The sequence below is a fragment of the Penaeus vannamei genome, chromosome 10 (assembly GCF_042767895.1).
Source record: "Penaeus vannamei isolate JL-2024 chromosome 10, ASM4276789v1, whole genome shotgun sequence".
NCBI classification, from domain to species: domain Eukaryota; kingdom Metazoa; phylum Arthropoda; class Malacostraca; order Decapoda; family Penaeidae; genus Penaeus; species Penaeus vannamei.
In genome coordinates, this window is record NC_091558.1 from 45,002,558 (window position 1) to 45,017,557 (window position 15,000).

Consider the following 15,000-nt stretch of genomic DNA (forward strand, 5'->3'; position numbering starts at 1 on the left):
TTCTCCCGCTTCCCAGTCGGAGGCAAAGCTGATGCGACTGAGCTTAGAGATTGGGATTAGAGTAAAGCGTTGACTCTACTTATCTCTTAAGACACAACCCCAAACCTCTCTCTTCCTTTCGCTCCTCAAGAAAATCACGAGCTGTTTTTCCTGTCTTCCTGTAGGAGGAGGAATCAGAGACGGTTCCTCCTTTTCCAACAGAATTTTAAAGATCACAATCATATTCTATCTTCCTGTAGAAGGAGACATCACAATCAGCCGCCTCTATTCTCTTCTGAAGGTGGAGGAATCACCACAAATTGTTCTTCCTGTCCTCCTGTAGAACGAGAGATTCTAATCACCCTTCCTTCTTGTTATCTAGGACGTAGTACCACTCTTATTTAAATCTAAATCACCCTCCCCCCCCCCTCCTCTTTCGCCGCAGAAGGAGGAGTGCCCGCGACGCCTCATGAAGTGCCAACACTGTGAGCTGGAGGTGATCGCCCAGGAGTTCCAGCGCCACGTCGACTATTGTGAGTCTCGGACGGAACTCTGCAAGGGCTGCACCAAGTATGTCCAGTTCAAGTACCTTCAGTTCCACTACGAGTATGATCACAAGTACCTCACTCCCGATGAGAAGGGTGAGTATGAGACGTATTCGTGTTGACAAAGTGTAGAAAAGATATGAGTGAGAATGAATATCTTCACGAACCATAAGGTATGAATGAGAATGAATATCTTCACGAACCATAAGGTATGAATGAGAATGAATATCTTCACGAACCATAAGGTATGAATGAGAATGAATATCTTCACGAACCATAAGGTATGAATGAGAATGAATATCTTCACGAACCATAAGGTATGAATGAGAATGAATATCTTCACGAACCATAAGGTATGAATGAGAATGAATATCTTCACGAACCATAAGGTATGAATGAGGGCGGAATATCTTCGCGAACCATAAAGTATGGAATTGAGAGATGGAATATCTTCGCAGAACCATAAGGTATGAATGAGAATGAACTATCTTCACGAACCATAAGGTATGAATGAGAATGAATATCTTCACGAACCATAAGGGTATGAATGAGAATGAATATGCTTCACGAACCATAAGGTATGAGATGAGAATGAATATACTTCTGAACCATACGAGTATGAATGAGAATGAATATCTTCACAGACACCATAAGGTATGAATGAGAATGAATATCTTCACGAACCGTAAGGTATGAATGAGAATCAGAATCATCTTCACGAACCACTAAGGTATGAATGAGAATGAATATCTTCACGAGACCATAAAGGTATGAATGAGAATGGAATATCTTCACAGCGAACCATAAGGTAGCGAATGAGAATGAATATCTTCACGAACTACACTAAGGTATGAATGAGAATGAATATCTTCGCGAACCATAAGGTATGGATGAGAATATGAATATCTTCACGAACCATAACGTTTGAATGAGACTGAATATCTTCTGAAGACACCATAAGAATTTATGAATGAGAATGAATATCTTCACGAACCATAAGGTATGAATGGTAATGAATATCTTCGCGAACCATAAGGTATGAATGAGAATGAATATCTTCACGAACCATAAGGTATGAATGAGAATGAATATCTTCACGAACCATAAGGTATGAATGAGAATGAATATCTTCACGAACCATAAGGTATGAATGAGAATGAATATCTTCACGAACCATAAGGTATGAATGAGAATGAATATCTTCACGAACCAGGTAAATGCACACGAGAGAAGAGAAACAAAATAATGAGACAAATGAATGTCTAAAAAAATACTCTGGAGGTAAAATCATTGATACATACGAAATTAAAATAGATGGAATACATGAAGAGATATTTTTGATTTTTTGGGAATTAAAGGCAAAGATACTCGTAGAAAAGGTATGGATGAGAATGAATAGCTTCACAATAGAAGAGATATATTTAACCGGTTCCGAATAGATCTTCGTCAAGATACCAACTTCATCTTATCCTTCAAAACCTCACTGATTCTAAGCTAAGTATTCCCTCCCTCAGACCAGGAGAATAGTTCTGACGAGGAGGGGTCGGAGTGCCCCATCTGCCTGGGCCCCGTGACCCTCCCCCTCGTGCTGGAGTGCGGCCACACCTTCTGCATGGTGTGTGTGAAGGGCATCGCCAACACCACCAAGAACTGCGCCATCTGCAGGAGAGATATTCCTCGGGATATGCTTATGGATATTAGGTATGTCCAATCAGACTTTTTTTTTTTGAAGATATAATAGGTGTACATATATGCATGCACACACAAACGGCCACAGAAGCAGATACACTGACACACACATACAAACAAACAATTGCACACACAAACACAGAGACACAAAAACAATTATATAAACCTACTCACACACGCACACGCACACACACTCTCACACACACACAAACTACTTCTAACACTATCAAAAACTCTCCCTCTCATTCCTTCCTTCCTTCTCCCTTTCTCTTCCTTCTCCCTTTCTGTACCTCTCTCCCCACCCTACTTTATCTCCTCCTCTCCTCACTCCACCTTCCCGCCCACAGATTCTGTCGCGAGGAGGACATCATCAAGAACTACGTCAACAAACCACGCGAGAAGAAGACCCAGCGAAGTCACAGCGTCCCGAGTAGGACCTCATCCTCGTACAGCAGTTCCTCCCGACGTGTAGCTCGCACCACACAGGACTATGATGGTGAGTGTAGTGGGGCGGGAGGCATGTATGCCAATGTGCATCTGTCTATCTAGCTATGTGTATATATATATATATATATATATATATATATATATATATATATATATATATATATATATATATATATATATATATATATAAGTGTGTGTGTGTGTGTGTGTGTGTGTGTGTGTGTGTGTGTGTGTATGTGTACACATATATGTATATATATTTACGTGTATGTGTGTATTTGTGTGTGTGTTTGTACAGAGAGAGAATGAGAGAGTGAGTGAGAGAGAGAAAGAGAAAGAGAATGAGAGAGAGAGAGAGAGAGAGAGAGAGAGAGAGAGAGAGAGAGAGAGAGAGAGAGAGAGAGAGAGAGAGAGAGAGAGAGAGAGAGAGAGAGAGAGAGAAAGAAAGACAGAGAGAGAGAAAAAGAAAAAGAGAAAGAGAGAGAGAAAAACAAACAAGAAAAGAAAACAGAGAAAATAGACCTACTGGAAAGGCGATTTAACCCCTTACTGACGCTCCTCTCCCCCCGCCCCCCCCAGACATGGTGTCCGCCCTCCTCTCTAGCCGCACCTCCTCCACGTCCTACCGGTACCAGCGCCCCGCCAACACCCACACGCCGCCCTCCTACACGCCTTACTCCGGCTCCGAGTCCTGCAAGGATTCCTGCAAGGACACGGACTCCAAGGACGACGACTGCTGCTGCTCCTCGTCCAAGTCCACCACGTCGTCCTCGTCCACCACCGCCACCTCCACCTCCACCACGGCGTCCACAGCGCGCACCACCTCCACCACCACCACCAGCTCTGTGTCGAAGCCTCCGCCAGCCTCCTCCGTGTCGACCTCCAGCTCCACCTCTTCCGAAACCTCAAGGTCCACCTCGGTTTCGTCGTCGAGTACCAGCAAAACGTCCTCCTCCGTGAGTACCCGGTCCGTGGCCAGATCCTCATCTACCTCCTCGACAACTACCTCTTCCTCCGAATCCTCGTCCTCAACCACAGCCTCGAGCTCGTCTTACTCGTCGTACTCCAACGGTGCTCGTCCACGGAGGCCGACCTCTCTCGCCCTTGAGACGACAGCGGTCATGTCCTCCGTCTCGGCCTCCGTCACGTCCTCCTCAGCTTCCTCTCGTTCAAGCGGTAAGTTAAGCTAGCCGAAATACAGACCTCTGAAGGCGACGATATTGTAATACTGGTAAATAGTTTCAAAATAATCAAATATACGATCTTATTTCCGTTTCTCTTTGCCTCTACCTCTCCCCTTCCTTCCTTCAGGCTCTCGCGACGTCGAGCCGCCAGCGAACGCAACTCAAGAACAGTACGACAGGTGGCTTGCCTTCCAGCTTGCCAAGGCCGAGGACGATCTGCCTCCTTCAGAGTTCAACAAGAAGCACCGACCGACCTTCAGGAGGTCCCTCTCCATGCCAGAGCGCGCAGTGAGTGTTCAGTTCGAGCCTTTTTCGCGACCGCTCTTTCACATTCATTTCGCTTCATTCGCGGATTTTTTTTTGCACCGGGATCGCGCTGACTTGTTTCTCTCTCGTTCTCCAGCAGGACAGCTCGTCCGACAGCAGCGACTCGGAGGACTCGGATTCGCCAAGGTCACGCAGGAGCTCACGACGCCCCCCAGCGTCTCCTCGCACCGTCACAAACTCTTCGTCGTCGTCGTCGTCGTCTTCCTCCAGCAGGAGCACACCCATCAGTAAATCCTCAAGCGATTCTAACGCCTCCAGCAGCACCAGCAACAGCGGCAGTGCCCTCAGCACAGGCGCTCGGCCCAAGAATGCCGGCCTGAAGAAGAGGGTGTCCTTCAAGGAAGACGGAGTAAGCATCCTCCTCATGATAGGCCTAAATGTAACCACGAGATCATGCTCGAATAATCGTAAATAAATCTGCAAGCACGTTTACATATCTTTTCCTCTCTTTCAGCCCGCCATCCGTCGCGAGGCGCCCGTGATGCTGCCCTGCGAGTTCTGCGACGAGATGTTCGCCGAGCGCGACCTCATGCGGCACCAGACCAGCTGCGAGCAGAACGAGACGCAGCTCCCCCGCGCCTCCCGTATCGCCCAGCGCGCGGCCGCAGCGGCAGCCGCAGCCGCCATGAGCTCCAGCACCTCCACGACCTCCTCCTCTGGAATCACGACCACCACCTCCTCGAACACCACCGTTGAGACGTCCTCTGTCCAGTCCTCCTCGATCCAGTCCAGGATCCAGAGCACAGCCTCGTCCTCGCCGAGAAGGAGTCCCGCCCCCACGCCCCCCACAACCGGCAGGACCCCGACGCCGGTGTGCGCGCCGCCCAGGAAAGCCACGGCGCCCTCGAAGAGCCCCGCGCCCGTCCCGCCCCGAAGTCAGTCGTCTGGGTCTTCGAGGAGAAGTCCCACTCCTGCCTCCCCGGGCCCCTCCAGGAGTTACTCCTCAGGATGGAGGAGTTCGAGGGACACATCTCGCGTCAGCCCAGTGAGCACGCCCACCAGTCCTCCGCCCAGCTGCCCGCCCTCGATCAGCCCGCCGCCCGTCAGCCCGCCGCCCACCACCACCATCACCATCGTCGACCAGAAGCCGTCGGTCGTCGTGTCTCCGAGCCAGAGCGCGGGCAGCAACCGGCCCTTCAGCGTCAGCCCGGCGCCCTCGAGTTCGACAAGCAACAGCTCCGTCAGCAGCGGATCCATGAGCAGTAGTTCCGTCTCAACCACGCCCTCCACGAGCAGTTCGGCCTCGCCCGTGCCGGCCATCAGTGCCACGCCCGAGCTGGCACCCCCGGACACCCCGACGACCGACCTCGAGTACGACTACGAGGACGAGGACGGCCCCTTCATGCGGCCACGGCGCGGCCGCCTCCTGTCCTCCGCCATCTTCTCGTGGCGCAGCATCTCGGGCAGCAGAAGGGGCTACACGCGCTCCAACACCGCCCCCCTGGAGGACACCGGCGCCGACGAAGAAACGACGCAGGTGCAGCCGGTCATCACCAGCCGCTCGGCGACGCAGCTGCCCGCACACCGCCCGAGTCCCGACATCGAGACCGCAACCTCGCCGCAACCTTCGTCCTCCTCCCCGCAGCTCAGCACAGCGTCACAGAAGACCACGTCGCCACAGCCCTCCGCCCCCGACACACAGACGAAGCAGCCGTCGGCGTCCCCGCAGCCGACGCAGGAGCACGCCGAGACCGTCTTCATCAAGAACCCGCACAAATACCGGGCTCCCCCTCCGCCCCAGACGCCGCCCAACCTCCCCAACTTGCCCAACCTGAAGACGTCCCCCTCGCCCACGCCCAACATCAACGGCTACATCAAGAGCCCGACGCCGTGGGAGAAGGCCTTCATGAGCAACAAGGCCGCCAGCCCGCCGCCCACGACCTCGCCCACGCCCGCGCCGGAGAAGACGCTGGCCAACGGATACGTGAACGGCGTCATCAAATTCGACAGCAAGACCATGATGAACGGCCTCATGTCCAAGGAGATCGAGGAGTTAATACCCTGTGAATTCTGTAAACAGGTATTCTCTCCTGATAAGTTTCGAAGCCATCAGGTAAAGCACATTTTCGTTTATCATTGTTCTTTAAGACTGTATATCTACGTGAATATGTGAAGGCGCGCCTGTGTGTGTGTATACATAGATTGTTAAGTAGACAGACAAAGCGAGAGCCATGCATTATGTTCTAGAGCAAACTCTTACTAATGTTCACTAAAAGAACGAAAACCATCTGCTCTTTGAGACATTCTGCAACGACTCATCCTCATGAAATCAAGATCCTTCTCGAACCGACCCTTACTCACGACGAGGAGCCGAAGCCTCACAAATGACTCATTCCGCGCTTTGCCTTCCAGACCATGTGTGAGGCCGCGCTCCAGCCGCCCTCGCTTCGAAGCGCCGCGCCCTTGGAGCAGCCCGCCACGCCTAAGGGCAAGACCTCAGCCCCAGCGCGCCACAACAAGGGACCTGCGCCGTCCCCGCCGGAGTCCTTCGGCAAGGACGACGACGCCGAGGACGACTATGAGGCGCACCGCATCAGGCGAATGGAGAGGTAGGGGAGGGAGCGAGGGAGGGAGGAAGTGGGGAAGGGGGGCGAGGGAGGGGGGGGCAGGTGGAAGGGGAGGGCGACTCCCTGGGTCTCCTTCTCGAGCTCAAGGGCGAGGGAAGGGCCGAGGGAGACAAGGGGAAGGAGGGAAGGGGGAAGGGCCGTGGGAGGGAGGAAGGGGGGAAGGAGAAGGAAGAAAAAAAGGTCGGGGAAAATGTGGGTTAGTATAGCTCAGGGAGTGTTTCCACGGCCAGAGACACGATTTCCCATCTCCTGACGTGTCAATAACCAATAATCAAATGATAATCAATAAATCAGTGAATTAATGGAGACGAGGCGCCGAGTGTCTTTCGAGCAAGGAACCCAGAAGCATCCCTACGAACGGACCAGCCGCGCTTGACACGCCCCTCTCCCTCCCGCCGCAGGTCGCAGTCCGTCAAGGACGACCGCTCGTCCTTCAGCGACGGCATCCGCGTGTCCCGTCGTCTCGAGCGTGCCTCTAGCATCAAGGAGTCGAGGACCTTCTACGGCGACAACGCCAGCCTCTCCCGCCGCTGGGGATCCCGAGAGGTCCTGCACAGCAACAGTATGGAGTCCTCGTCGTCTCTCGCGTCCGGCGGCTGGAGCGGCAGCACCAGCAACCTCTTCAGCTCCTACGCAGGAGGACACAGCTGGACACAGCACATCAACAGCGTGCGCAGTGATGTGAGGTCGCTGAACGCCGCTGCGAACTGCGCCTCTTCCTCCGGGCCATATTACGGTGGGTGCTTGAACGCGCGACCGTGCGCTCCCCGTCTCTCTCGCTCTCTCTCTGTCTACCAGTCTATCTCTATCGCTCTACCTCTCTTACACGCTATCTCTCTCTCTCTGTCTATCCATCCATCTCCATCTCTATCACTTACGCTCTCTCTCTCTCTCTATCTCTCTCTCTCTCTCTCTCTCTCTCTCTCTCTCTCTCTCTCTCTCTCTCTCTCTCTCTCTCTCTCTCTCTCTCTCACTCACTCATACACCTATCCACACACGTAGATGCGCATTTCCTTTAATTTTGTTTGGTTGCGGTGCCATGTAGTGAAACCTTAACTCAAAAATTGACGAATACTTTAGACAAAAAGGCAGTAGATACTCTTTAGTCTCTATATAAAGCTTCTTTTTGTTTTTCTATGTAGTTTTAATTTTCTTCCACATAATGAGATTTCCCTCGCATCTAAAAAGACACATACACGTCATTTAAACGCACACACACGCTCGCATTCACGCACACACACGTACACACAGAACCACTAAGATTTCTGTGACTGATTCTCTCACTAGACAATTCCGCCGATACAGCTGGCACGAGACAAACGCTATACACAAACAAGATTTATTGCAAAAGCGCGAGACAAGGATTTCGAAATCCTCCTACATCTCGCCTTCAGATCATGAAGCTCAGAAGGATTTCGAAAAAAATGGTCTCACTTTTCTCACTTTTTTTAGATATAAATCTTGCTTGTCTATCGTGTGTTTTTTTTACCTTAACGACAACACGGAGGCGTGTTTTTGCCACTCCGACCTCACAGCTGTTGAGAATCAGTGCCGCCACACTCATACGACGACCCTCACAAAACACGACACACTTGAGACACGAGGAACGACCTCGCCACGACACGAAGGAGGGGGTGGGGGTGAGAATTGGGGGTGGAGGGGGTGGGAGCGGTGTGTGAACTTTGACCTGCTTCTCTTACAGATAACGGAGGTGACTCAGATAACGGAGGCGAACTAGATTCAGAGATGTGTGGTGTAGATAGAGGTAGAACGAGGTACAACAATACACTCCTGATGGAGGTTCGAGCGGCGCTAAACAAGAATAGTTTCTCCCACGTCGCTAACGAGTCTGGTAAAGAGTTCTGTGACAGAAGCCTTGGTGAATGATCCTCATGATAATGATGATGATGATGATGAAGTGTCCCCCATCTCCCTCCCCTCCCCTCCCCCCCTCCGCAACACCCCTTCATCACCCCCCCCCCCATTTCTTTGAAACCTCCCCTTAAAAAAAAAAAAATAATAAACTCCATCTCTCATAAGATAGAATAACGTAAGGAAAAAAAAAACCATTAGAAAAATGACATAGAAAAAAAGTCTCACAGTCTTCCCCTCCACCCACCACCATTGGCCACAACCTCACTGGACGTTGCTTCACGTTGCAAGCTAGACCGAAGCAATTGCAGACGCGGGGTCATTTTACACGCGCATCCTCCTCCCACCGCCTCTCTCTCTCTCTCTCTCGCTCTCTGATACTAACCCTTTCGCCAAGATCTTTTATGCTCCAAAAACCCGTTCAAAAAAAAAAAAAAAAAAAAAAAAAAAATTGATGAATGCAATCTTACGGCAAGATTGGGCTGGGATTAACAACCCCAAAGGTGCATGTTTATTCAAGGCCTTTCAGCAACTAATGTATGGATTGATTTTGATATTAGATGCATCCTGGATGGATATACACACGTCCCACGTATATACAGAAATGCATGTATACATAGAAGCATGCAGACACGCACAAAGACAGTTATACATCCATATATACACCCACCACTCATTCACAAGCCCGTATACCCGCACACACACACACACACACACACACACACACACACACACACACACACACACACACACACACACACACACACACACACACACACACACACACACGCACGCACACGCACACACACATACACACACACACACACACACACACACACACACACACACACACACACACACACACACACACACACACACACACACACACACACACACAATCACGCAAACACGTTATCTGCATAGCTAGATAGTAAGATCAAAATAGATATATTGATAGAAAAGCAGATAGATACTAATACCGAGAAACAAGTAAACAAACAGGTTATTAAGATCAAGTTATCAAGACAGATTCATATACTAACATAAACAGAATATTACAGCGTACAGTGCCTTTGCTTATATATGATGCTGTCGGGTATATATAACATCCTTTGTCTTAACGTCAACTGAAGCAGAAAATTAAACACAAGTTGATGAATTGAACACATCTTTGTAGTAGGAATGGAAAGACAAAACATTATTATTGAATATTCAGTATATTACATTCCTCCCAGCTGAGCCAATGAAAAGACCCAATAAAACTTCTGTAATATTTTTAGAACAAAGTCGTGTAATTTTGTCTTCACGCTATAATCCCAAGTCTAATCCATAGTTTACGTAATAAACTAAACCTGTTCATTACTTGACGTGGCAATCTCGAGGCCAAAAAAAAAAAAGATCGTAGAAGCTTAAACGTAAACAAACTATTGTTTTTTGTACGATGCTCGAGCTCACGGTGTGAAAATTTCCTCTTCAGGATCAAGGTACAGAGAACGCAGCACGAGCAGACAGCGACCGGCGTCCATGTACACAAGCAGGTTTGTAATCTAATTATTAGAGCTCTTAATGAATAATAGATGGCGTTAGTGTGTCTTTATTAGCTCACATATAGTGCCCAAGGACGCTGGTAGTATGATTAAGTGTGTAAGGGACAACCTTATCGACACTCGCATTTCGGTAGGTATGTCCTTATTAGGTGTGGCATATAGCATGGATGCTTTATACGTGATGCTGATAATACGTTTGTTCTTTATCTCCTTCGCAGTGGTACCTGGGGGTCAATGTTTGACCTCTCCTCCCCTACCAGGTCCTTCAACATTTCCGACGCCTTCTCCAGCGCTTCCTTGGCATCAAAGGTAAGAAATGAGGTCCCATTTGGTTCGTCTTTAGAACGAGGCTTTCGAAGCTCTCGACTCTCGGTTCGGTTCGCTCGACTCACGCGAATCGAGGAACTGAATCGTTTCGAGACAAAGCTCGTGGGGAAGGCTAGATCAGCAGCAACTCGAGGTGTCATGGCGAATGTTTTGATGATTGTTCAGTGAAAATATATCCATTAAAATAACTATTTTCCATCCTTTTAGGGGATTTAAGAGACCAAAAAGGATCGATCATATTCACAAAGAATCCGTAACTTTTGTGACGTCATCAGAATGAACCCCGTGTACGTTTTTTTTCCAAAAATAGAATCACAGGCCATGACACCTCCTCGAGATGCTCCTGATCTAACCTTTCCCCCAAATCTCGTGCAGACTGTCCCAGTTTATTTATTTATTTTTTTCTTACGCTTTGGCAGCCACGCTTCGTAATTTTTTCTTCCTGTGCTTCCTCTACGATCTATACCGCTTTTAACTTGCTTATTTTGATATTTTTCTTTCATGTATTCTTCTCCTTTAGCTTATGCTGAGTTTTTGGCTTCGTAGAGAAATATCCCAAGCTTTATTCTCGCTTTCTCACTTATTCCCCTTTTAGCGTTGTTTACTTATCAATTCCTTCATTTATTTTCTATCTAGGAGTAGGTATGTTTTTGTAGACATAGAAGCCAACGGATGAAACAGGAATGAGGTATTATGATAACCGGAGAATAACCAAGAATATAATGATGATATGATTAAAACAAAATGAAAAATAACTGGATAACGCTAATGATCTAACTGATTAATAGTGATAAAGATGGTGATAATGAGAATTAGAATTAAAAAAAAATAGTTTGATGATGTTTATTATGATCATCGTACGAAAAGGAATCCTAAAATGATAGCCATGATGATTTCAGTAATGACAGGGATAATAGTAATAAAGATGGTAAGATTGATAATGAAAATAACAACGAAAACAGGAACAGCAATAATAATGATGAGGATAATGATAATGATAATGATGATACTGCTACTACTACTACTAACGATAATGATAGTAATGATAATAATAATAATGATAAAGATAATAATAGTAATAATGATAACAACAATAATAATAAAAATAATAATACTGATAATGATAATGATAATAATAATGGTAACAATAATGATAATAACTAATAATAATAATGATGATAATGATAATAGTAACAATGATAATTATAATAACAATGATAATAATAATAACTATCATTATGATTACAATAACAATAAGGATGATAATAATGATACTAACAATGATAATGATCATAATGGTTCTATAACTATCAATATTTATGATATAATTATAATCACATAATGGTGATAATGCTGCTGCTGTTTTAACTATTACCACTACTACTACTACTACTAATGATAATGATGATAACTGTAATAGCAATAATAGTAATGATGATAGTATAATGATACTACTACTACTATTACTACTACTACTGCTAATGATAATAATAGTAATGATAGTAATTATTATAACAATGATATATGATTATGATGATAACGATATTGATAATGATGATGATAACAATAGTGATAAGGACAACAATGATAATAACAATAATGATAAGGATAACAATGATAATAGTAATAACAGTGATGATAATGATAATAGTAATGATGTTGATAATAATAAAGACAGTGCTACTACTAATGTTAATAGTAACAGCAATAGCAATAATAATAATAATAATAATAATAATAATAATAATAATAATGATAATGATAGAATGACTATAATGATAATAATAATAATGATAATAAAAATGATAATGATAATAATGATATCAATGGTAATGATAATGATAACAAAGATAATAGTGATAACAATGATAATAATAGTAATGATAATAATGATAATGATAATAGCAATAATAATAATGATAATGATAATGATAATAATGATAATGATAATGATAATAATGATAATGATAATAATAATGATGAGATTAATGATAATGATAATGATTTTAATAATAATGATAATCATGATGATGATACTAATAACGTTATTAATAGTAACACACATAATGATAATAAAGATAATGATGACGATAATGATAATAAAAACGATAACTATATTGATAGTAATGAAATAAGAATGATGATAACAGTAACATTAATAACACCAATAATAATAGTGATAATTACCATTTGTTAATGATGTTGCTGATTCTGATAACAGTAGTGATAATAGTAACAATAGCGATAATATTAACAAAGATAATTTGAGTAACAATAGTAACATTACTACAACAATAATAATGGAAATGATAATGATAACAATAATGATAATGGTGTTTAGTAGTTATTATAATGATTATGGAGTTGATATTAAAACTACTAATAATACTGACGATAAAGATAATGATAAATGTAATAAAAATAATAGCATTATTTGTGATAGTAATGCTGCTAATAATAATAGTAATAATAAGGATAACAACAATTGTAATAACAACAACAACAATAACAATAATGATACTGTTACTCCTATTAATAGTACTATTAACAAAATTAATAATGATAAAGACACTGCTTTTACTATTACTAATATACTGCTACTATTACTATTACTACTACTACTACTACTACTATTACTACTACTATTGCAAGTACTGATGTTAATGATAAGGATAATAACTGTAATAATGATGGAAATAATAGTAATAACACTGATAATGATGATGATGATAATGATAATGATAATAATAATAATAATAATAATAATAATAATAATAATAATAATAATAATAATGATAATAATTATAATAACAGTAATAATGATAACAGTAATGATAATAACAATGATCAAGGTAATAAGAATATTATTAATGATAATAATAATAATAATGATCATCATAATCATAATAGTAATACTACCAATATTACTTCTACTACTACTACCACAACAATAACTACTATTAATACTACTACTACTACTATTACTACTGCTACTACTACTACAACCACCACCACCACCGCTACTACTACTACTACTACTACTACTATTACTATTACTACTACTAAAAGTAATCATAATAGAAATAATGATACTAACACCCACTAAATTGTGAAATTAATAACCGTGATGATGATGATGATAATAATAACGACAATAATGATAATGATAGTGGTAGTAGCAGTAGTATTAGTATGTTTATTATTAACGATGACGATAATAACAACAACAATGATAACAATAATGATGATAAAGGTTATAATGATAATGATAATAAGAATATTGATATTAATGATAATGATTATAATATTGATAATGATAGTATTGATTATGATGATGATCATAGAAAAAATAATGATGATGATAATAATAATAGCAGCAATGATAATAATTATGATAATAAAAAACACTGACAATGATAGTGATGATGATGGTAATAATAACTACTAATGATGGTAATAATGATAATGATAATGACGTTGGTAATGGTGATGATGATAATGATAATATGGTTAATAGTAATAATAATCATGAGTACAATAGTGACAACAACAATAAAAATAATGATGATAATAAGGATAATGATGATAATGATAGTGATTATGATAATAACAATAATAATAATAATGATAATAATAATAGTAATAATAATAAAAATAATAGTAATAATGATAATAAAAAAAAATAAAATAATAGCAATAACAACAACTACAACAACAATGATTATAATGATGATAGTAATGATAATAAAATTAACAATAACAACAGTAATGATGAAGATAATGATGACGATGATAATGATGATGATGGTAAAAATAAAAATGATGATGAATAACGTTATTCTTAATGATGATGAGAATAACCTTAAGGATAGTAATAATGATAATGAAATTAATGAACCAATGAAGATCATGATAGCAGTGTTGATATCAGATTTGTGATCAAAATAATCTCTTTATAATTGGAATCGCAGAGATGGTAGTAAATAGGATAACAAGTGTAATGATGATGATAATGATGGTAGCAATGATAATAATGAAGAATTAGTAATGGTTAAGATGAAATAAATTACATTTTAGTGATAATAGCAGGATGATAAACGTTGTTTAATTAATACCAAAATAATGAAGATAATCTTTATATCAAAATGTTGAAAATGTAATTTTTTAAAATTCATAGCGGTTAAGACAAGAATATAAACAATCAAAATATTATTAATTACTATGATGATAAAGAAGTACTACTACTATTACACCATCGTCTTTAATAATGATTATTTTATTACATTGCCAATCATGATAGTAAACAGAAATAATCATTATAATGACGGCAATATTAACAAAATGATAATATTGAAAGCAGCAACAGCAATCGTAGAAATAAAATCCTTATTATGAATAACAATAAGGATGATAATCAGATAACGGGAATAATAGTGATATTTATCATGATTATGCAGATAATACTCTCACACTATTGCTAATTATTATTAAACAATAGTAATGATAATTATTGTAG

The 15,000-nt window shown here is 42.2% G+C and overlaps 1 protein-coding gene across 4 annotated transcripts in view; it reads left to right on the forward strand.

Annotated features, from left to right (window-relative positions):
* The window catches only part of LOC113812251 (uncharacterized), a 94,329-nt gene that overhangs the window by 65,924 nt on the left and 13,405 nt on the right, over window positions 1–15,000 (forward strand). For 3 of the 4 annotated variants that reach the window (XM_070126747.1, XM_070126746.1, XM_070126745.1), the window contains exons 4-15: window positions 425–620; window positions 2,039–2,225; window positions 2,561–2,709; window positions 3,240–3,836; window positions 3,972–4,132; window positions 4,248–4,520; window positions 4,626–6,224; window positions 6,524–6,720; window positions 7,140–7,474; window positions 8,441–8,590; window positions 10,088–10,148; window positions 10,376–10,466. In XM_070126747.1, coding sequence (XP_069982848.1) covers window positions 425–620; window positions 2,039–2,225; window positions 2,561–2,709; window positions 3,240–3,836; window positions 3,972–4,132; window positions 4,248–4,520; window positions 4,626–6,224; window positions 6,524–6,720; window positions 7,140–7,474; window positions 8,441–8,590; window positions 10,088–10,148; window positions 10,376–10,466 — 3,996 coding nt within the window. The remainder of the gene's footprint in view (window positions 1–424; window positions 621–2,038; window positions 2,226–2,560; window positions 2,710–3,239; window positions 3,837–3,971; window positions 4,133–4,247; window positions 4,521–4,625; window positions 6,225–6,523; window positions 6,721–7,139; window positions 7,475–8,440; window positions 8,591–10,087; window positions 10,149–10,375; window positions 10,467–15,000) is intronic. The other variant, XM_070126748.1, reaches the window with a different exon arrangement.